Here is a 22,720-nt window from a genome sequence, read left to right on the forward strand (position 1 = left end):
GGCATGGAGAGTCCACAACGTCATTCCAACTACTAGTGTGATATTCAACTCCTGGACAGCAGGAGGAGGCAAAGAGCACCTCAGCAAAGCTGTTAAAAGTAACTTCCCTTACCCATAATCCCCAGTCATTCTCTTTGCCTCAATGGAGGATGTGCGAAGTTGGTGTCTGAAGATATTGATCCTTTTATGGGTACTTTTCCCTGCAAGCAAGGATTGGGGGTCTAGCTGTGTCCACATCATTCTCTTTAGTAAGAGTAGTGTTGGCTTTTAGCAGTTAGGAGGCGAGGTATTCTTTGCTTTACGTCTAATACTTTTGCTTCCCCTTTGGAGAAAGCCAGAGTTGGTTACTCTGTTCTTTCTTTTTCTACAGGTCCCTGTTGGCGGTCGGATGAGGCCATCAGACCTGCAGCTGCTGTCACTGCTCAAGACAGAAGACCCTGGAGGGTAAGTCCTTTTATTTACATATTTGCTAGGTCAGGAATATTATGGAAGAGGGACCTCCAAAGGGGTTTTATTTATTTAATATATATCTAAAAGTTTGGGATATGTTGCGGCTGAGCAGACATCTGGCTCACTGCCAGGGACGGGGGATTTGCCGCTGTCAGTGCCGGGCTTTTCTACAGGTTAGCCAGTTTTATGTTGTGTGGGAATCTAAGTCGGGTGATTTTGACTTCCCACTTTTTTACCCCTGTACAATCCGTTACTACGGATGTTTTTTGTGTTTGTCATAGTTGGAGCACAGTATTTAGTCGGTGGCAGCACCTCTTTATATAGGTGGAGGTCATTACACGCTATTCTGGGACCCTTTTATTATCCGTTTAAGCTGAGTGTTTGTCATCGGATCATTTAGCTGGGGATGCTTGCAGTCATTGTGAGATCTATGTTTCACAATATGCTCACTTTTTATTGACTTAGGAGGACGCACCATTTTAATATTCCCGCTGTCATCGGGTGTATTGGCGCGCTTAAGCCCTATGCTGTTGCGAGTTGCGCTTCGCAGAAGAGTGGGAAGTATCCTAACTTAAGATCTGTGATGGCGGTACATCCCAGTACTTTTTAGTTTTTATAACACTAAGGGTCTGAGTGAGATGTAGACTGTTGATACGGCTGTAGTTTTCTTGCGCTTATCTTACTGTGCTGTATGGCTGGCAATTCATTTTCTAGGACTCAATATTGGGCCTATTTGAGGGAGCTGTTCCTTATATCTGTTAGCCATTTTTATGTCTCAGTTCGATGGCGTAGTGGGTTTGAGCTTTTTCTCAGCGCTCCAGTGCTGTGTTTCTCTACGCTCAGTTTTCAGTCATTTTTACAGATTCCCTGTTGGCTTAATGCTAGAGCGGCGGTGGAGTTTTTTCAGCAATTTCTGTATTGCGGTTTTGGATTCCAAATTTGCATATACATTGCTTTTCAACTTTATTAGCGATTTGAGTACTTTATTTTTTATTATGATGATTTTATATAGTGAATTTGAAGAGTTATATTCACTTTTATATTGTGTTAAAGGGACAGTCTAGTCAAAATTAAACTTTCATGATTCAGATAGAGCATGCAATTTTAAACAACTTTCCAATCGACTTTTATCATTACTTTTGCTTTGTTTCCTTGGTGGTATTTTTGAAAAGCTGAACCTAGGTAGGCTCAAATTGATTTCTAAACTGTTGAAAACACCTCTTAGCTCAGAGCATTTTGAAAGTTTTTTCACAGTTAGACACTGCTAGTTCATGTGTGTCATAGATATAACATTGTGCTTGCTCCCGTCTGCACTGATAACTGTGTTGGTTATGCAAAACTGGCGAATGGGTAATAAATTCTGGTGTAGACTGTCCCTTTAAGCCTAAGGGATTTACAATTATTACTGCCATCTGCTGGTGTTTTCTGGTACTGTCACGTCTGCTGTGGCTATGTTTTAATTTACTCTCCACAGAGTAAGTCTACTCTGAACAACTTTATAAGTATGATGTCTGCTTATGCTATGTTTAGTTTTGGGGTATAACCTTAGACTATCTAGGCTACTTTATTAGTTTTTGTATTTATCCCTCTTTGTGTACATATTTTTTTAATATTACCATGTGGGGATAGTTTAATCTTTATCAGTTGTTGACAAAATACTTTTTCCTACTATGTTTCATAACCAGAATTACAGCATTTTACTCTGTACGGTTTTCCTGCTTACTTTTGCTTCCCTCATCTTTTTAGGGTAGCTCTTTGTAAGTCATAGAGTTTCCCATATATAGTGTTGTTCCTGTCTTTTGTTCTTTGGTGGTCCCTTTAAAAGAGTACATACAAAGGACTTTTGTATGCCTCATAGGTTATTTTTATGTGGATGCCACCTTGTGGCGTCTAACTATTCCTTTCTTACTGCTTCTATATGCAGTATGAGGGTTCTCAGCTATAAGTCAATTTTGGGGCTTGGTATGGGAATCGTAATATTTCTCATGGCTGCAAAATAGGTCTCATGTACCATTCAAACTTCTCCCTAGACACTAAGTTTATATTTTGGGTGTTTTCATATTTGTGTATGAACTCCTTTTTTCTTTTCTCATATGAGAGATATGGGATGTTTGGCACTTATAATCTCTTTCAATTTAAGATCATTGTGTTTTTTCTGGGATTGCATAATTTGCCCAAAGTTTTTTTGAGGAGATTTAATATGGTCCTAGGTTGGATGGTTCTTTAAAAAAAAAAAAAAAAAAAAAAGACTCAGATCTTCCCTGGGGAGAGTCAGGATGGCCGAGTGGTCTCATGCGCAAGACTCAAGATTCACATCTTCCCGGTGATTGGGTGTTCTGGTCTATGAATGGAGACGTGGGTTCAGATCCCACTAAATACCCCAGTTTCTGTGGTGAAACAGGGTTGGGGATTCTATTACTCCTATTTGTAGTTCCAAGAAAATGGGAATTTTTCTGATCCTTTTTGGACCGCAAGTGTCTCCTCAATTTTCTTAAGGTTCCGTCCTGGAAGCGTAAGGGTCATAAAATGGAGACTATTGGTTCCATTCAACCCTTGGTTCAGGAGGGTCAGTTCTTGACCCCTATGGACCTGACGGTTACGTATTTCTATGTTCCCATTCTCAGGGTACATCAACATTTACAGCATTTTGCTTTTCTAGAAAAAATCTTCTGATTGTTGCCCTTCCCTTTGGCCTTGCTATGGCTCCTCGAATCTTTATTAAGATTCTAGGGGGAACTCTTAGTGGTTGTCAGATATCGGGGTATTGCGGTGGCGCCATTCTGGGTTGACATCTTGGTCCAGACGCCATCTTTCTCAGTTGGTAAGATCTCATTCAGAGATGCTGTTGTCTATTCTATGTTCCCATGGGTGGAAAGAGAATTCAGAGAGGAGTTTTCTGGTACCAAATACCCGGGTATTTCTTTTCTTTCTTCAGAAAGATTATAGACGCTCTGTTCAAATTTTTCTGATGGATGTCAGCAGATCCAATCTTTTTGTCTTTCTCTTCAGTCCTCTATACATCCATTTGTGGCTTAATGTATGTAGGTAGTTGGTCTAATGGTGGCTTCTGTGGAAATTATTCCTTTTGCTCTTTTTCCATCCACTGCTTTTTTGCACACTCAGTCTATGGAACTGGGACCACTCAGATCTATCGCAGAGAATAGCTCTGGATCCCTTAACAAGAGACTCTTTTTCGTGGTGGTTTTCACATACTCTTCTGTTTCAGAGTACTAGCTTCCTGAGACCGTCCTGGGTGATTGTGACCATGGACCCAGCCTGTTAGGCTGGGAATCAGTTTGGGGCTCCTTATCAGCTCAGGGTCTTTGGACTCGAGAGGAGTCTTATCTCCCCTTACACTTTCTAGAGTGAGTGCAATCTTCAATACTTTGATGGCTTGACCTCAACTAGCCTTGGTCCGGTTTATCAGATCCAATCGGACATCATCTCTTCGGTGGCTTTCATCCATCTCCTAGGAGGCACTTGGAAGGTAACCCGCTTTCTATAGTGGGCGGAATTTCTCAATTGTCTCCTATCTGCCATCCACATTCCAGGTGTGGATAATTGGGAGGCAGATTTTCTGAGCAGACAGACTTTTCATCCAGAGGAGTGGACTCTCCACCTGGAAGTGTTCTCAAGGATAACCCAGAGGTGGGGGGTTCCAGAGTTGGATCTGATGGCATCTCGCCAAATCACCAAGTTTCCTAAGTATGGTTCTAGGTCAAGGGATCCTCAGGCCGCTCTGATAGATGCTCTGGCGGTTTCTTGGGATTTTGGTCTAGCATTCCTGTTTTCCTCCGTTTGCTCTCCTTCCTCGAATCATTGCTCGTATTGAGTAGGAGAGAGCGTCTGTGATTCTAATAACTCCTGCCTGGTCTTGCAGGATCTGATTTGCGTATCTGGGGAAGATGTCATTTCTTCTACCTTGGAGGTTTCCTCTGAGGAAGGAACTTCTATTTCAGGGTCCATTCCTCCTTCCAAATCTAGATTCTCTGAAGCTGGCTGCTTGGAGATTAATCGCCTAGTCCTGTCTAGATGTGTTGTTTTCGGAAGTGGTCATTGTCTCTATGCTTCAGGCTTGTAATCCTTAAGATATGCCGTTGATACCTTTTTTAGTGCAAAGCTAAATGTTTTCCTGGAGTTGGATGAATCAGGCCTGTGTTTAAACCTGTTGCTCCTCCTTGGAGTCTTAACCTAGTTCTTAAAGTTTTGCAGCAGGCTCCGTTTGAGCCGATGCATGTTATTGATATAAAGTTTTTATCTTGGAAGATTCTGTTTCTCCTTGCTATTTCTTCCGCTCGCAGAGTGTCTGAGCTTTCATTTCTGCAGTGTGATTCCCCTACCTTATTTTTCATGCAGATAAGGCGGTATCTTCGTACTAAATTGGGGTTTCTCCCTAAGGTGGTGTCGGATCGACACATTAATCAGAAAATTGTTGTTCCTTCTTTTTGTCCTAATACTTCTCATAAGGAACGTCTTTTGCATAACTTGGATGTTGTGCATGCTCTAAAATTTTATCTACAAGCTACTAAAGATTTTCGGCAATCTTCTACTACTCTTTCCCTCTGGTTAAGAAGTATGATTCGTTTTGCTTATGAGACTGCTGGACAGCAGCCTCCTGAGAGAATTACGGCTCATTCCACTAGGACTGTCTCCTCTTCTTGGCTTTCAAAAACAAAGCTTCTGTAGAACAGATTTGTAAGGCGGCAACATGGTCCTCTTTGCATTCTTTTTCCAAATTCTATAAATTTGATATTTTTGTCTCGGCTGAGGCCTCTTTTGGGAGAAAGGTTCTTCAAGCGGTGGTGCCTTCTGTTTAGGTCCTCCAGCCTTGTTCTCCCTCCCTGTTCATTCCGTGTCCTCTTGGGTATTGGTTACCACTAGTAATTAGAATGACGTTGTGGACTCTCCATGCCATGGGGAAAAAAAAACAAAATTTATGCTTACTTGATAAATTTCTTTCTTTGCAGGCATGGAGAGTCCACGACCCCGCCCTCTTTTAAATTATTATTCGGCAGTTTTTTTTAGTTAACCTCAGGCACCTCTATACCCTTGGGTTTCTTCTTTTTCCATTTTCCTTCGGCTTAATGACTAGGGATTATGGGTAAGGGAAGTTACTCTTAACAGCTTTGCTGGGGTGCTCTTGGCCTCCTCCTGCTGGCCAGGAGTTGAATATCCCACTAGTAATTGGAATGACGTTGTGGACTCTCCATGCCCGGAAAGAAAGACATTTATCAGGTAAGCATAAACTTATTTTTTTAAATATTTTTTTTTATATATTCTAATGATATTTTTCTATTTTATTTGTTTGATGTTTATTTCATAGGACCTGAGGTTGTAAATTATGAACAATTAAGCTCAGCAACAGACATGTGGTAAGTGTCCATTTTTAACTATTTCTGGAATTGATGCACTTTAGATAGGAGACCAGGAAGTGAGCTCTGACCGTTACAGTTACAGACACAGTGTCACAGAGCTGCACAGCACATGGAGACAGGGCCGGACTGGTACCAAAAATAGGCCCGGGCATTTTAAGGCAGAGCAGCCCCCATCAATATTTTAAATGACCATATGGAGGACTGGCAACTTTTGGTTCAGCGGTCAAGTACAACCCAGAGGCCTGCGAACAGCAGCTGCACCACTTTGAAATCCAATATTTAATAATGAAAACAACAGAGCAAGTGAAACATATAGAATATAATAAATAAAATAAGGCTGTTTAAAATGGAACTTTAATGTAAACTATATAATGGTTATCAGAATCTATACACTGTGCATGCTACACTGTATAAGCGAGGAGTATGTATATGCCCCCACAGCCCCCTTCAATACATTATGCCCCCAGCCCCCCTGTAATACATTATGCCCCTAGCCCTCCTGTAATACATTATGCCCCAGCCCCCCTGTAATAAATCATGCCCCAGCTCCATGTAATAAATTATGCCCCCAGCCCCCCTTCAATAAATTATGCCCCAGCCCCCTGTAATAATGTATGCCTTCAGTCCCCCTGAAATAATTTATGCCTCCAGCCCCCCTGTAATTAATTATGCCTCCAGCCCCTCTGTAATTAATTATTCCCCAGCAATAAATGATGCCCCCAGCCCCCCTGCAATATAATGATGCCCCCAGCCATAAATGGTGCCCCCAGCTCCCCTGCAATAAATGATGCACCCAGCCCCCCTGTAATAAATTATACTCCCAGCCCCCTGCAATAAAATTATGCTCCCAGCAATAAAATGATGCGCCCCTGCAATAGAATGATGCCCCCAGTCGCCTGCAATAAAATGATGCCCCACAGCCCCCCCTGCAATAAAATAACGATCCCAGCCCCCTACAATAAAATAATGATCCCAGCCCCCCTGCAATAAAATAATGATCCCAGCCCCTCTGTAATAAAATAATGCCCCCTGCAATAAAATAATGCCCCCAGCCCCCTGCAATAAATGATGCACCCCCCTGTAATACATCATACCCCCAGCCCCCTGCAATAAAATTATGCTCCCAGCAATAAAATGATGCCCCTGCAAGAAAATGATGCCCCTAGCCCCCTGCAATAAAATTATGCCCCAGCCCCCTGCAATAAAATTATGCCCCATCCCTCCTGCAGTAAAATAATGATCCCAGCCCCCTGCAATAAAATTATAATCCCAGCCCCCTGCAATAAAATTATAATCCCAGCCCCCCTGTATTAAAATAATGCCCCCAGCCTCCCTGCAATAAAATAATGACCCCAACACCCTGCAATAAATGATGCACCCAGCCCCCTGCAATAAATTATACCCCCAGCCCCCCTGCAATCAAGCCCCCTGCAATAAAATGATGCCCCCTGCAAGAAAATGATGCCCCCAGCCCCCTGCAATAAAATTATGCCCCATTTCCCCTGCAATAAAATAATGATCCCAGCCTCCTGCAATAAAATATTGCCTCCATCCCCCCTGCAATAAAATGATGTCCCCAGCATTAAAATGATGCCCCCAGCCCCCCTGCAGTAAAATGTTGCCCCAGCCCCTGCAATAAAATGATGCCCCAGCTCCACTGCAATAAAATGATGCCCCAGCTCCCCTGCAATAAAATGATGCCCCCAGCCCCCCTGCAATAAAATGATGCCCCAGCCCTCCTGCAATAAAATGATGCCCCCAGCAATAAAATGATACCCCCAGCCCCATGCAATAAAATAATGCCCCCAGCCCCCTGCAATAAAATAATGCCCCCAGCCCCCCTGCAATAAAATAATGCACACAGCCCCCCTGCAATAAAATGATGCCCCAGCCCCCTGCAATAAAATGATTCCCCAGCCCTCCTGCAATAAAATGATGACCCAAGCAATAAAATGATGCCCCCAGCCCCCAGCAACAAAATAATGCCCCAGCCCCCCTGCAATAAAATAATGCCCCATCTCCCCTGCAATAAAATAATGCCCTCATCCCACTGCAATAATGCCCCAGCCCCCTGCAATAAAATGATGCCCCCAGCCCCTGCAATAAAATGATGCCCTAGCCCTCCTGCAATAAAATGATGCCCCCAGCAATAAAATGATGCCCCCAGCCCCCTGCAATAAAATAATGCCCCAGTCCCCCTGCAATAAATTAATGCCCTCATCCCCCCTGCAATAAAATAATGCCCCCATCCCCCTGCTATAAAATAATGCCCCCAGCCCCCTGCAATAAAATGATGCCCCCAGCCCCCTGCAATAAAATGATGCCCCCAGCCCCCTGCAATAAAATAATGCCCAAGCCCCCCTGCAATAAAATTATGCCCCAGCCCTCCTGCAATAAAATTATGCCCCCAGCAATAAAATGATGCCCCCAGCCCCCTGCAATAAAATGATGCCCCAGCCCCCTGCAATAAAATGATGCCCCAGCCCCCTGCAATAAAATAATGTCCCCAGCCCACCTGCAATAAAATGATGCCCCATCCCCCTGCAATAAAAGGATTCCCCCAGCCCTCCTGCAATAAAATGATGACACAAGCAATAAAATGATGCCCCTAGCAATAAAATAATGCCCCAGCCCCCCTGCAATAAAATAATGCCCCATCTCCCCTGCAATAAAATAATGCCCCCATCCCCCCTGCAATAAAATAATGCCCCATCCTCCCTGCAATAAATAATGCCCCATCCCCCCTGCAATAAAATGATGCCCCCTAGCAATAAAATAATGCCCCCAGCCCCCTTTAATAAAATGATGCCCCCAGCATCCCTACAATAAAATGATGCCCCCAGCAATAAAATAATGCCCCCTGCAATAAAATGATGCCCCAGCCCCTTGCTATGAAATGATGCCCATAACAATAAAATGATGCCCCCGGCCCACCTGCAATAAAATTATGCCCCAGCCCCCTGCAATAAAATGATGGCCCCAGCCCCCCTTCAACAAAATGATGCCCCCTGCAATAAAATGATGCCCCCAGTGAAGTCCAGTGATTATATATTAGTCTTCAGAAACAAAAGAAACAAGAAAAACTCATACTTACTATTACCATCCATGATCCTTCTGAAGGTGAACTCCTTCAGATCCTCGTGTGGTGGATGGGAAGAGTAATACACGCAACATCCCTCCTCATTGGCTGGTGGGCGGAGAGTGTGACAGGGCTCTATGCTGCTGTGGGGGTAAGAGACCGGAGGGTGTGTGTGGCTAAGGGATCCGACCAGTGGGCATGACTAAGGGAGCCGGCCAGTGGGCGGGGTTAAGGGAGCCGTGTGGAGTGGGGATAAATGATCCATTCAGGGGGCGGGGCTAAGGGACACGGCGGCCCACCGGGCCTTCATGGAGAATTCTTAGAGACCCAGGGCCAACAATCTAGAAATATTTAGCCTCTGGAACTCATATATTGTGTACACAACAAGCATTCCCAAAGTTTAATGCAGTGACATCCTACTTTTTGCCTGTACTGAATAACTTGAGGGATAGCTGAGCTCATGTTAAGGCTCCTGTACACTATATATTTGTCTAAACTTGCTATATAAATATAAAGCATTCTATGGTATTGATGTTTTTTTGGATTTGTGATAATATTAGGGGATCTCCTTTTATGTTTAAGGGATACTAAACCCAATTTCTTTCCTAAGAAATGGAGAGTACATGACGTCATTCAATTACTAGTGGGAATATCACTCCTGGCCAGCAGGAGGAGGCAAAGAGCACCACAGCAAAGCTGTTAAGTGTCACTCACCTACCCATAATCCCCAGTCATTCTCTTTGCCTCTGTCAATGGAGGAGATGAAGTTTGGTGTCTGAGGAAATAAATTCCTTTTTGGATACTTTTCCCTGCAAGCAAGGATTTGGGTTTAGCTGAGTCCACGTCAATCTCTTCAGTAGAGTAGTGGTGGCTTTTATCAATTAGGAAGTTGTGAGGTAGTCCTTGCTTTGTTTCCTAACACATTGCTGCCCATGGTACAGAAAACCAGAGTTGGTTACTCTGTTCTTTCTTTTTCTACAGGTCTCTGTAAGGAGTATGTGTCCTTTCACGCCTTGTTAGCTGTCTTCCTGACGGACAGCTAGACTGCAGGTAAGTGCTTTTGTCTTCTAGGTCTTGGAGACTTGCACTTCAGAAGAATATGTCATATGCAGTAGATGGGGACATTTTTAAAATCCTTTATACAAGATTTTCTTTGGCAGTGGGTAGGCACATTATGTATGTTGAGACTAGGAGTTAATCTTCCCTTTATTGGGATGTTTTTCCTCTTTGGGCAAATTTTGTTGAAACACTTAGTATGTGTGTGGCTTGTGTTTTATACAGGGATTTATGTATAAACTTAAAATTTGGCAGTTGGTTTTCTTTTTTTGCTTTGCTAGAACAGGCTAACTGACAGACTGCTTGAGCGTTTGTGTAAATTAAGCTCCGGTGTTGTAGGCGTGTCTTTTACTTGCTGTGTAGTTTCCTCTCTCTGCCGCCGGTCATGTGACTTCTCTCTGCTGTCGGATATTCACGGAGTGGAGAGGTGTCATTGAATTTCAGTCTCTTCAGTGTCGATCTACTATACCATCGTTTTAGAGACTTCTGGCAGCCAAATTGTCGTATTACAAATTCTTGTTAAAGAAAAGAGTGGTGTACTCCACTAATGAAGTGTTCCAAACAATTACTTATGAATAGTGAAGGAACTGAGCACTATCTATTATAATATATTTTAATATGTTTTAATAAGGAGATTTATAGACATAAGTTTATGAGATTGAGAATTCTCATTTTTTGAGAAATGCACCGTTCAGTTTTTTATTTTTACATTTTCATCTTGTTCTGTCATTTTTCATTTTCATTTTTTTCCCAAAAATTTTTTTTCTCTGAATTAATTTTTGCAATTTAATTTAGTAATTAATTTTAATCTAAATATTTCAATAGACAAAATCCAGTTCCGGTAATCAATTGATAATTTGGATTAAAAAGGACTATTATCTATCAGGGATACTAACAGCCAAGTTTGAGGGCGAAAATGTTTCACAATGGGTTAACCGGAAAGATTTTAAAAAATGAGCAAATGCTGGTTCTGGCACTCTTGACAAAGGCTTGACTCCATAGAGCCGAAACGCGTAGAAAGGTAACCAGTTCCAGCACTCAACACTCTCACGCATTAACTGGCCAGTAAGCGTGAACCAAAGGACTCCTAAAACCGCTTTTGTCGGAGGCCTGAAGCACTGCAGAAGCAGGTGAAAGTGGCATCTTCTTTCCGAGCGAGCGGTAGGAGCACTGAAGCCATCGGGCTATCTGTTTTTTTCCCTCTAACGAGGTAATTTGAATTTACACACCCCAAGGAGGAATGGCAGAGATTGGCTCCCTAAAGACTCGACAGGTTTGAACAGGGCGACTGCATTGAGCGAGCTCTCCCGTACACGGAAAGGCACCCAAAATATTTTTGCACTTACGAACCGGGTAAGTGATTGCCTTAGACACTGTGGTGTACACTATTATCCAGGAAGATTCCATATAATTTATCAGCAATATTGTCAAACAGACTTTCATAACATATGATCTGCAAGATTGGACTGTGTTTGCAACAATTTATTTAACATTGTATACACAGGGTGCCATATTATCGACCCATTCTGAAATTAAATTATAAACAGCTGCTACAATTTTTTGGCCAACATTTTAACTTTTTAATAATTTGATATCTTTTCAAATTATTTGCACTTTTTATTTTTAATTTTATATATTTTCTCATTTTTCATTTTGCATTTTTTCTAATATTCTTTTCATTATTTCTATTTTTATATTTTTTATTTTTAATAATCTTTGATCTGATTTTTGATATTATATATATATCAGTTATTTTGACCCCAGCATTTCAATCCACAATTATTAGTCACTGTATGTACTAGTTAAGTTGTCAAAGCAATTTAATAGATAAACACAGGTGTTTATATCCTATATATTTCAGATATATTGTCTTTTTAAATTTCAATTTTTAAAAAATAAATTCTTTTTAACTTTACCATCTTTTGTTTGTTCTTATGAATTCATTTATGTTACTATGAACACCACGTCATTCTAAGATTATTAGCTTTGTTACGCCCCTAACCCCCGATTGCTGTATTAAATCTGTAATCATCATTGACGTACACCATATTTTAGTGTCACATTGAACACAGCGTCACTTTGAGTATATAACCTAATTGTTGTTATTTTAATTTATATTCACCACATATACACACCATTATTATACACTTAAAATTGTTTTTGTCTCTTGGGACAGATAGCCGTAAGGCGCCACCTCCACCCTTGTTTCTTTATTAAAAATTCTTAAAGTGACAGTGTATTTAAAAAAATGTCTACAATTTGGGGAATTTTTTATTTAGTATTATGGACATGCTTGTTATGCCTAGAGGCACAAATTGTTTTGCCTATGCAATTCTGTGCTGCATGCTTAGCTAGAACACTTCAATTTAAAGATAAATTGTTGCCCTCTGAGCCCAATGTCTCTCAGGATAATGCTGTTCAGGCAATGCCACAGCTTTCTCCTCAAACGTCCCAAGCCTCTATGGCGTCACATACAGTGCCCTGCAGTTCCTCTCAGCCTCCTGGATGAGTTTATTTGCCTGCAGATTTTGCTGCACAGGTTTCTTCTGCTGTATCTGCGTCATTATCTGCTTTTCCTATGCTGGGAAAACGCAAGAGAAAAATTAGACATTTAGATAGTAAGGTTTCTGTTCCACCTACTGCTACGCAGGTTGCCCTCCCTCATGTCTGAGGAGGAGGATACGCCGGTAGCCTCTGAGGGTGAAGTCTCAGATTCGGACAGTATTATTCCTTCATCTGATACTGAAGAAGTAAACTTCAGATTTAAGCTTGAACACCTTCGTGTACTGTTAAAGGAGGTATTGGATACTTTGGACGACTCTGATACTTCTGTCGTTGTCAACCCTAAGAAGTACAGTAAACTTAATAAATACTATGATGTTCCTTCCTCTGTGGAAGTTTTTCCTGTCCCAGACCGTATGACGGAGATTATTTCACAGGAATGGGAGAAGCCAGGGATTCCTTTCTCCCTGTCTCCCGTATTTAAAAAGATGTTTCCTGTTGCTGACTCCATTAAAGATTCTTGGTGCACGGTGCCTAAAGTAGAAGGGGCTATTTCTTCTCTGGAAAATTGCACTAGACGGGAGAAACATTGAGGGAATTATCTGATATGCAGAATATTCATATCAAAAAGAGTGACAAGGGTGGTAATATTGTTCTCTGGCCAACAGACTTATATATTGAGGAAGCACTCAGACAACTTAATAATGTTAACAACTATAAATTGCTGTTCTGTAACCCAACTCAGGTCTTTTTGGATAAATATAATAAACTCATCACAAAAGCCCTAGATGAAGGGATAATTGATAACAAAGAACATAGGTTTCTCACTGTGTGTAATCCAAGGATTGCAACATTTTATATGTTGCGAAAAGTACACAAAAGCATAGTTAACCCTCCAGGCAGCCCCATCATGTCAGGGATTGAATCACTGACGGAAAAAGCTAGTATGTACTTGGATGCCAGATTGAGATACATTGTTAATTCACTTCCCTCCCACACCAAAGACACCATGCATATAATGAATACAATTTGTGAATTAGAAGTGAATTGTGACTCTTTATTGGTAACATGTGATGTAGAATCATTATACACAAGCATCCAAACTCAATGGGGGATGTAAATCTGTTGCCCATTTCCTACAAAAGAATACTAGTCTACAAGATGGTATTAAAGATTTCATCATTAGGTTATTACAATATGTGTTAAGTCACAATGACTTTGTATTTAATGAAAAGTTTTATTTGCAAACATGCTGTACGGGGATTGGCACTTCTTGTGCACCTACTTACGCCAATATATATATAGGGTGGTGGGAGAAAACTTGTGAATCATGATTCTCTCATTAAGTAGACTCAATACATATCCCACTGGTCAAGATATATTGATGACATCTTTTTTTATCTGGAAAGGGCCAGAAGGGACACTACAGGATTTCTTTGAAGCTCTTAACCATAAACCATTTGGTTTATACCTTACATATACTACCAGTAAAGAGAAAGTGGAATTTCTAGATCTGGTTATAAAAAAATGGTAAATTGGAGACTGACACCTTTAGGAAACCTGCAGCGACTAATAGCATATTGTGTGCTGAGAGTAATCACCATCCCTCCACGATAAGAGGATTACCTGTGGGCGAGTACCTGAGAATGAGAAGGAATTGTTCTACTGATGAGTCCTTTAAAATTGCAGCACTGGATCTGAGACAAAGAATTTTAGAGAGAGGCTACTCTCGTAGATCTTTAGCGATAGCCTCTCATAGCGCCTTAAATAATGATAGAAAAAATATTTCTTTCATGTAATTAACAAGAGTCCATGAGCTAGTGACGTATGGGATATACATTCCTACCAGGAGGGGCAAAGTTTCCCAAACCTTAAAATGCCTATAAATACACCCCTCACCACACCCACAAATCAGTTTTACAAACTTTGCCTCCAAGGGAGGTGGTGAAGTAAGTTTGTGCTAGATTCTACGTTGATATGCGCTCCGCAGCAAGTTGGAGCCCGGTTTTCCTCTCAGCGTGCAGTGAATGTCAGAGGGATGTGAGGAGAGTATTGCCTATTGAATGCAGTGATCTCCTTCTACGGGGTCTATTTCATAAGGTTCTCTGTTATCGGTCGTAGAGATTCATCTCTTACCTCCCTTTTCAGATCGACGATATACTCTTATATTTACCATTTCCTCTACTGATTCTCGTTTCAGTACTGGTTTGGCTTTCTACAATCATGTAGATGAGTGTCCTGGGGTAAGTAAGTCTTATTTTCTGTGACACTCTAAGCTATGGTTGGGCACTTTATTTATAAAGTTCTAAATATATGTATTCAAACATTTATTTGCCTTGACTCAGAATGTTCAACATTCCTTATTTTCAGACAGTCAGTTTCATATTTGGGATTATGCTTTAATTATCATATTTTTTCTTACCTCAAAAATTTGACTTTTTCCCTGTGGGCTGTTAGGCTCGCGGGGGCTGAAAATGCTTCATTTTATTGCGTCATTTTTGGCGCGGACTTTTTTGGCGCAAAAATTCATTTCCGTTTCCGGCGTCATACGTGTCGCCGGAAGTTGCGTCATTTTTTGACGTTATTTTGCGCCAAAAATGTCGGCGTTCCGGATGTTGCGTCATTTTTGGCGCAAAAAGCATTTAGGCGCCAAATAATGTGGGCGTCTTTTTTGGCGCCAAAAAATATGGGCGTCGCTTTTGTCTCCACATTATTTCAGTCTCATTTTTCATTTGCTTCTGGTTGCTAGAAGCTTGATGTTTGGCATTTTTTTCCCATTCCTGAAACTGTCTTATAAGGAATTTGATCTATTTTGCTTTATATGTTGTTTTTTCTCTTACATATTGCAAGATGTCTCACGTTGCATCTGAGCCAGAAGATACTACAGGAAAACCTCTGCCTGCTGGATCTACCAAAGCTAAGTGTATCTGCTGTAAACTTTTGGTAGCTATTCCTCCAGCTGTTGTTTGTATTAAATGTCATGACAAACTTGTTAATGCAGATAATATTTCCTTTAGTGATGTACCATTGCCTGTTGCAGTTCCCTCAACATCTAAGGTGCAGAATGTTCCTGATAACATAAGAGATTTTGTTTCTGAATCCATAAAGAAGGCTTTGTCTGTTTTTTCTCCTTCTAGTAAACGTAAAAAGTCTTTTAAATCTTCTCTTTCTACAGATGAATTTTTAAATGAACACCATCATTCTGATTCTTTGGACTCTTCTGGTTCAGAGGATTCTGTCTCAGAGATTGATGCTGATAAATCTTCATATTTATTTAAGATGGAATTTATTCGCTCTTTACTTAAAGAAGTACTAATTGCTTTAGAAATAGAGGATTCTAGTCCTCTTGATACTAATTCTATACGTTTAGATAAGGTTTTTAAAGCTCCTGCGGTTATTCCAGAAGTCTTTCCTGTTCCTAATGCTATTTCTGCAGTAATTGCTAAGGAATGGGATAGATTGGGTAATTCATTTACTCCTTCTAAACGTTTTAAGCAATTATATCCTGTTCCGCCTGACAGGTTAGAATTTTGGGACAAAATCCCTAAAGTTGATGGGGCTATTTCTACCCTTGCTAAACGTACTACCATTCCTACATCAGATGGTACCTCGTTTAAGGATCCTTTAGATAGAAAAATTGAATCTTTTCTAAGAAAAGCTTATCTATGTTCAGGTAATCTTCTTAGACCTGCTATATCATTGGCTGATGTTGCTGCAGCTTCAACTTTTTGGTTGGAAACTCTAGCGCAACAAGTAACAAATCGTGATTCTCATGATATTATTATTCTTCTCCAGCATGCTAATAATTTCATCTGTGATGCCATTTTTGATATTATTAGAGTTGATGTTAGATTTATGTCTCTGGCTATCTTAGCCAGAAGAGCTTTATGGCTTAAGACTTGGAATGCTGATATGGCTTCTAAATCAACTCTACTTTCCATTTCTTTCCAGGGAAACAAATTATTTGGTTCTCAGTTGGATTCTATTATTTCAACTGTTACTGGTGGGAAAGGAACTTTTTTACCACAGGATAAAAAGTCTAAAGGTAAAAACAGGGCTAACAATCGTTTTCGATCCTTTCGTTTCAACAAAGAACAAAAGCCTGATCCTTCGTCCTCAGGAGCAGTTTCAGTTTGGAAACCATCTCCAGTCTGGAATAAATCCAAGCCTGCTAGAAAGGCAAAGCCTGCTTCTAAGTTCACATGAAGGTACGGCCCTCATTCCAGTTCCGCTGGTAGGGGGCAGGTTACGTTTTTTCAAAGAAATTTGGATCAATTCTGTTCACAATCTTTGGATTCAGAACATTGTTTCAGAAGGGTACAGAATTGGTTTCAAGATGAGACCTCCTGCAAAGAGATTTTTTCTTTCCCATGTCCCAGTAAATCCAGTGAAAGCTCAAGCATTTCTGAATTGTGTTTCAGATCTAGAGTTGGCTGGAGTAATTATGCCAGTTCCAGTTCCGGAACAGGGGATGGGGTTTTATTCAAATCTCTTCATTGTACCAAAGAAGGAGAATTCCTTCAGACCAGTTCTGGATCTAAAATTATTGAATCGCTATGTAAGGATACCAACGTTCAAGATGGTAACTGTAAGGACTATATTGCCTTTTGTTCAGCAAGGGAATTATATGTCCACAATAGATTTACAGGATGCATATCTGCATATTCCGATTCATCCAGATCATTATCAGTTCCTGAGATTCTCTTTTCTAGACAAGCATTACCAATTTGTGGCTCTACCGTTTGGCCTTGCTACAGCTCCAAGAATTTTCACAAAGATTCTCGGTGCCCTTCTGTCTGTAATCAGAGAACAGGGTATTGTGGTATTTCCTTATTTGGACGATATCTTGGTACTTGCTCCGTCTTTACATTTAGCAGAGTCTCATACGAATCGACTTGTGTTGTTTCTTCAAGATCATGGTTGGAGGATCAATTTACTAAAAAGTTCTTTGATTCCTCAAACAAGGGTAACCTTTCTGGGTTTCCAGATAGATTCAGTGTCCATGACTCTGTCTTTAACAGACAAGAGACGTCTAAAATTGATTACAGCTTGTCGAAACCTTCAGTCACAATCATTCCCTTCGGTAGCCTTATGCATGGAAATTCTAGGTCTTATGACTGCTGCATCGGACGCGATCCCCTTTGCTCGTTTTCACATGCGACCTCTTCAGCTCTGTATGCTGAACCAATGGTGCAGGGATTACACGAAGATATCTCAATTAATATCTTTAAAACCGATTGTTCGACACTCTCTAACGTGGTGGACAGATCACCATCGTTTAATTCAGGGGGCTTCTTTTGTTCTTCCGACCTGGACTGTAATTTCAACAGATGCAAGTCTCACAGGTTGGGGAGCTGTGTGGGGATCTCTGACGGCACAAGGAGTTTGGGAATCTCAGGAGGTGAGATTACCGATCAATATTTTGGAACTCCGTGCAATTTTCAGAGCTCTTCAGTTTTGGCCTCTTCTGAAGAGAGAATCGTTCATTTGTTTTCAGACAGACAATGTCACAATTGTGGCATACATCAATCATCAAGGAGGGACTCACAGTCCTCTGGCTATGAAAGAAGTATCTCGAATTTTGGTTTGGGCGGAATCCAGCTCCTGTCTAATCTCTGCGGTTCATATCCCAGGTGTAGACAATTGGGAAGCGGATTATCTCAGTCGCCAAACGTTGCATCCGGGCGAATGGTCTCTTCACCCAGAGGTATTTCTTCAGATTGTTCAATTGTGGGGGCTCCCAGAGATAGATCTGATGGCCTCTCATCTAAACAAGAAACTTCCCAGGTATCTGTCCAGATCCCGGGATCCTCAGGCGGAGGCAGTGGATGCATTATCACTTCCTTGGAAGTATCATCCTGCCTATATCTTTCCGCCTCTAGTTCTTCTTCCAAGAGTAATCTCCAAGATTCTGAGGGAATGCTCGTTTGTTCTGCTAATAGCTCCGGCATGGCCTCACAGGTTTTGGTATGCGGATCTTGTCCGGATGGCATCTTGCCAGCCATGGACTCTTCCGTTAAGACCAGACCTTCTGTCACAAGGTCCTTTTTTCCATCCGGATCTGAAATCCTTAAATTTAAAGGTATGGAGATTGAACGCTTGATTCTTGGTCATAGAGGTTTCTCTGACTCCGTGATTAATACTATGTTACAGGCTCGTAAATCTGTATCTCGAGAGATATATTATAGAGTCTGGAAGACTTATATTTCTTGGTGTCTTTCTCATCATTTTTCTTGGCATTCTTTTAGAATACCGAGAATTTTACAATTTCTTCAGGATGGTTTGGATAAGGGTTTGTCCGCAAGTTCTTTGAAAGGACAAATCTCTGCTCTTTCTGTTCTTTTTCACAGAAAGATTGCTATTCTTCCTGATATTCATTGTTTTGTACAAGCTTTGGTTCGTATAAAACCTGTCATTAAGTCAATTTCTCCTCCTTGGAGTTTGAATTTGGTTCTGGGAGCTCTTCAAGCTCCTCCGTTTGAACCTATGCATTCATTGGACATTAAATTACTTTCTTGGAAAGTTTTGTTCCTTTTGGCTATCTCTTCTGCTAGAAGAGTTTCTGAATTATCTGCTCTTTCATGTGAGTCTCCTTTTCTGATTTTTCATCAGGATAAGGCGGTGTTGCGAACTTCTTTTGAATTTTTACCTAAAGTTGTGAATTCCAACAACATTAGTAGAGAAATTGTGGTTCCTTCATTATGTCCTAATCCTAAGAATTCTAAGGAGAAATCATTGCATTCTTTGGATGTTGTTAGAGCTTTGAAATATTATGTTGAAGCTACGAAATCTTTCCGTAAGACTTCTAGTCTATTTGTTATCTTTTCCGGTTCTAGGAAAGGCCAGAAAGCTTCTGCCATTTCTTTGGCATCTTGGTTGAAATCTTTAATTCATCTTGCCTATGTTGAGTCGGGTAAAACTCCGCCTCAAAGAATTACAGCTCATTCTACTAGGTCAGTATCTACTTCCTGGGCGTTTAGGAATGAAGCTTCGGTTGACCAGATCTGCAAAGCAGCAACTTGGTCTTCTTTGCATACTTTTACTAAATTCTACCATTTTGATGTATTTTCTTCTTCTGAAGCAGTTTTTGGTAGAAAAGTTCTTCAGGCAGCGGTTTCAGTTTGAATCTTCTGCTTATGTTTTTTGTTAAACTTTATTTTGGGTGTGGATTATTTTCAGCAGGAATTGGCTGTCTTTATTTTATCCCTCCCTCTCTAGTGACTCTTGTGTGGAAAGATCCACATCTTGGGTAGTCATTATCCCATACGTCACTAGCTCATGGACTCTTGTTAATTACATGAAAGAAAACATAATTTATGTAAGAACTTACCTGATAAATTCATTTCTTTCATATTAACAAGAGTCCATGAGGCCCACCCTTTTTTGTGGTGGTTATGATTTTTTTGTATAAAGCACAATTATTCCAATTCCTTATTTTATATGCTTCGCACTTTTTCTTATCACCCCACTTCTTGGCTATTCGTTAAACTGATTTGTGGGTGTGGTGAGGGGTGTATTTATAGGCATTTTAAGGTTTGGGAAACTTTGCCCCTCCTGGTAGGAATGTATATCCCATACGTCACTAGCTCATGGACTCTTGTTAATATGAAAGAAATGAATTTATCAGGTAAGTTCTTACATAAATTATGTTTTTAAGACCTAAAGAACGCAACAAAGCCAATCCCATTAGGTTGTCTCGACCTATTACCTTGAAAGTGCCAAAATCACAGAAATCTTCAACCAACACTGGCATGTCATTAAGGCTGATGATCATTTAAAGAAACTAATCACAGAAAAACCTTCATTTACGTATAGGAGGTGTAAAAATTTGAATGAATATCTAACTTGCAGCCATTTTGACAGAAATGCCAAGAAGAAACCTATTTTCCACGGATCAGTTCAATGTGGGAACTGCAAGGTCTGCCATCATATGGTCAAGAAAACTGAAACGAAAGATAGATTTAACACCCAATGGTCTAACAATGAGTTTATAAATTGCAAAAGTAGCAGTTATATATTGTATTTCTTGCAGCTGTAATATGTTTTATGTAGGCATGACAACGAGATCCCTAGGTAAAAGAATGACTGAACACCTAAGCAATATTAGGAAGGCTAAGTCAGATGTTGATAAAAAGAAGAAGATAACTAGTGTTGCAAGACATTTTTTGCATAAACACAAAGGAGATACACAGGCACTGAAATGCTGGGGTTTGGAAAAAATCAAACCTGGCATCAGAGTAGGTAATATGGAAGTTGCTGAAACAGGAAACTAAATGGATATTTAGATTGGACTGTGTCATGCCTCAAGGCTTGACAGAGTTTAATAACTTTTGGACATTCATTTAAACTAAAATTATTAAGCATTAAATAATTCAATATGTGGTTGAGCATTTTTCACACCCTATACCATGATAATTTATCCCATAGAATAAGTGTATGTCATGGCTAAATATGATGACACTGTGATATGGCAGTTGACTCTATAGCATTGTGTAATTATACTTTAAACCAAGGATACTTGGTATTACATAATGTGACATATATTTTAGCGGAATACATTCAACTTGGGGTATTATAGTAGTGTGCTAGACAAGTATGTTTTGCATTGTGTAATTTTGCTATATATCACCACATATATAAGTAGCTAGGTTATTATTGGAGAATTTTTTTGTCCCAACCGCAATATGTTAACCAGCATAATGTTGACACTGAGTGTCTAGTTTTTTTGGGGGGTTTTCCACAGGTCCGGTCATTAGCTGCATTAAGGTCATAAGGAGTATAGAAGTAGGAGAGACCTAGACGTATTTAGTTTAGTGTTTACCTACAACTTCAAAGGAGTTCTTTATGACATACAGTATAACGACAGTAGTTACTGTATGTCGGTATTTGCACACAATTCTGACTTCCTTATCAATTCAAATCAGGATCCGTATCATTATATAAAAGCTTAAGGTATGATGAACCTATTGGGACAGCAATATAAACGGAAGATTACGGTAAACCGCAAGAGGATAAATAGAATATTGTTGGTTCGGTTTCATTTCTAAACATAAGCGTAATATGGAGGCTAACATTGAGTATGCATGAGTTCTAATAATATAGATACATGTATAGTGGGGAGAGTTGGTGTACAATACAATGCTATTACATTGTATGCAGGTAATAGATGGGACACAGACACTATGACAGCTGGGTATATCGTAAGCTACTTTTGAGAATCTAAGAATGCTAACCCAATGAGATTACGAACCACCATACACGCCCCCTCGATATCCAATGACATACTTGATGCAGAGTCTGAGGAGGGAGGAGCTATGACGTGATGCATCGTAATTGGTAGGTTCAGGCTCAGATATGGTATTTAAGAGGTGCCATGCGGGCGCTCATTTTGTACTCATTTTAACAAATCTATTCACCTTGAGAAAGTCAGTTTAAAGGCCGAAATGCTTCTGTTTAGACTAAATTTACACACTATAGTTGTTCTTACGCCTCTGTCGCATGATGCTGATGTAAGCTGTTATCGGCCAGGAAACAGGGAGGCTTCGATCCTATAGAGTCTCATTTGTGTTGTTTTGTATTTAAGCGTGGTGGGCTAGATTTTCCCAGGATGTCCTGGATATTTTATATAATAGAAATAAAAGTTATATTTTAATCATTTACTTTACGTTATTAGAGGTGGAGTGCTGAATCCCCCTTCTTTTTCCCTATTTCTTTAGTGGGATATTGGAGTGCTTCCTTACAACGGGAAGACATTGTTCGGACCTGGTCTGGCAGAAATTATTTCTGATATTACGGGTGGAAAAGGGTCTTTTCTACCGCAAGACAAGAAGAACAGACTCAAAGGACATCAAAGTAATTTTCGTTCCTTTCGTAACTTAAAGGTCAAAAGTCTTCCTCTCCCTCTTCCAGGCAGGAGCAGTCCAAGTCTTCTTGGAAGCCCAATCAGTCTTGGAATAAGGGGAAGCAATCAAAGAAACCCTCAGCTGAGTCTAAGTCAGCATGAAGGGTCGGCCCCCGGTCCAGGTTCAGATTAAGTGGGGGGTAGACTTCCCCTGTTTTGTCAAGTGTGGAGACGAGATGTCCCAGATCCTTGGGCTGTGGACATAGTATCTCAGGGTTAAAAAATAGAATTCAAAACTTTTTCTCCCAGGGGCAGATTCCACCTCTCAAGATTATCTGCAGACCAGGTAAAAAGAAAGGCATTCTTGAACTGTGTTCAGGACCTTTCCTCCCTGGGAGTGATTGTTCCAGTTCCAGT

At 40.5% G+C, this 22,720-nt stretch overlaps 1 protein-coding gene across 3 annotated transcripts in view; it reads left to right on the plus strand.

Moving 5' to 3' along the window:
* LOC128652381 (death-associated protein kinase 2) overlaps positions 1–22,720 on the plus strand; it is a 310,674-nt gene that overhangs the window by 254,131 nt on the left and 33,823 nt on the right. For all 3 annotated transcript variants that reach the window (XM_053705320.1, XM_053705323.1, XM_053705326.1), the window contains one exon: positions 5,774–5,822. In XM_053705320.1, the coding sequence (XP_053561295.1) occupies positions 5,774–5,822 (49 nt within the window). The remainder of the gene's footprint in view (positions 1–5,773; positions 5,823–22,720) is intronic.

This window comes from Bombina bombina, chromosome 1, assembly GCF_027579735.1.
Source record: "Bombina bombina isolate aBomBom1 chromosome 1, aBomBom1.pri, whole genome shotgun sequence".
Classification (NCBI taxonomy): Eukaryota; Metazoa; Chordata; class Amphibia; order Anura; family Bombinatoridae; genus Bombina; species Bombina bombina.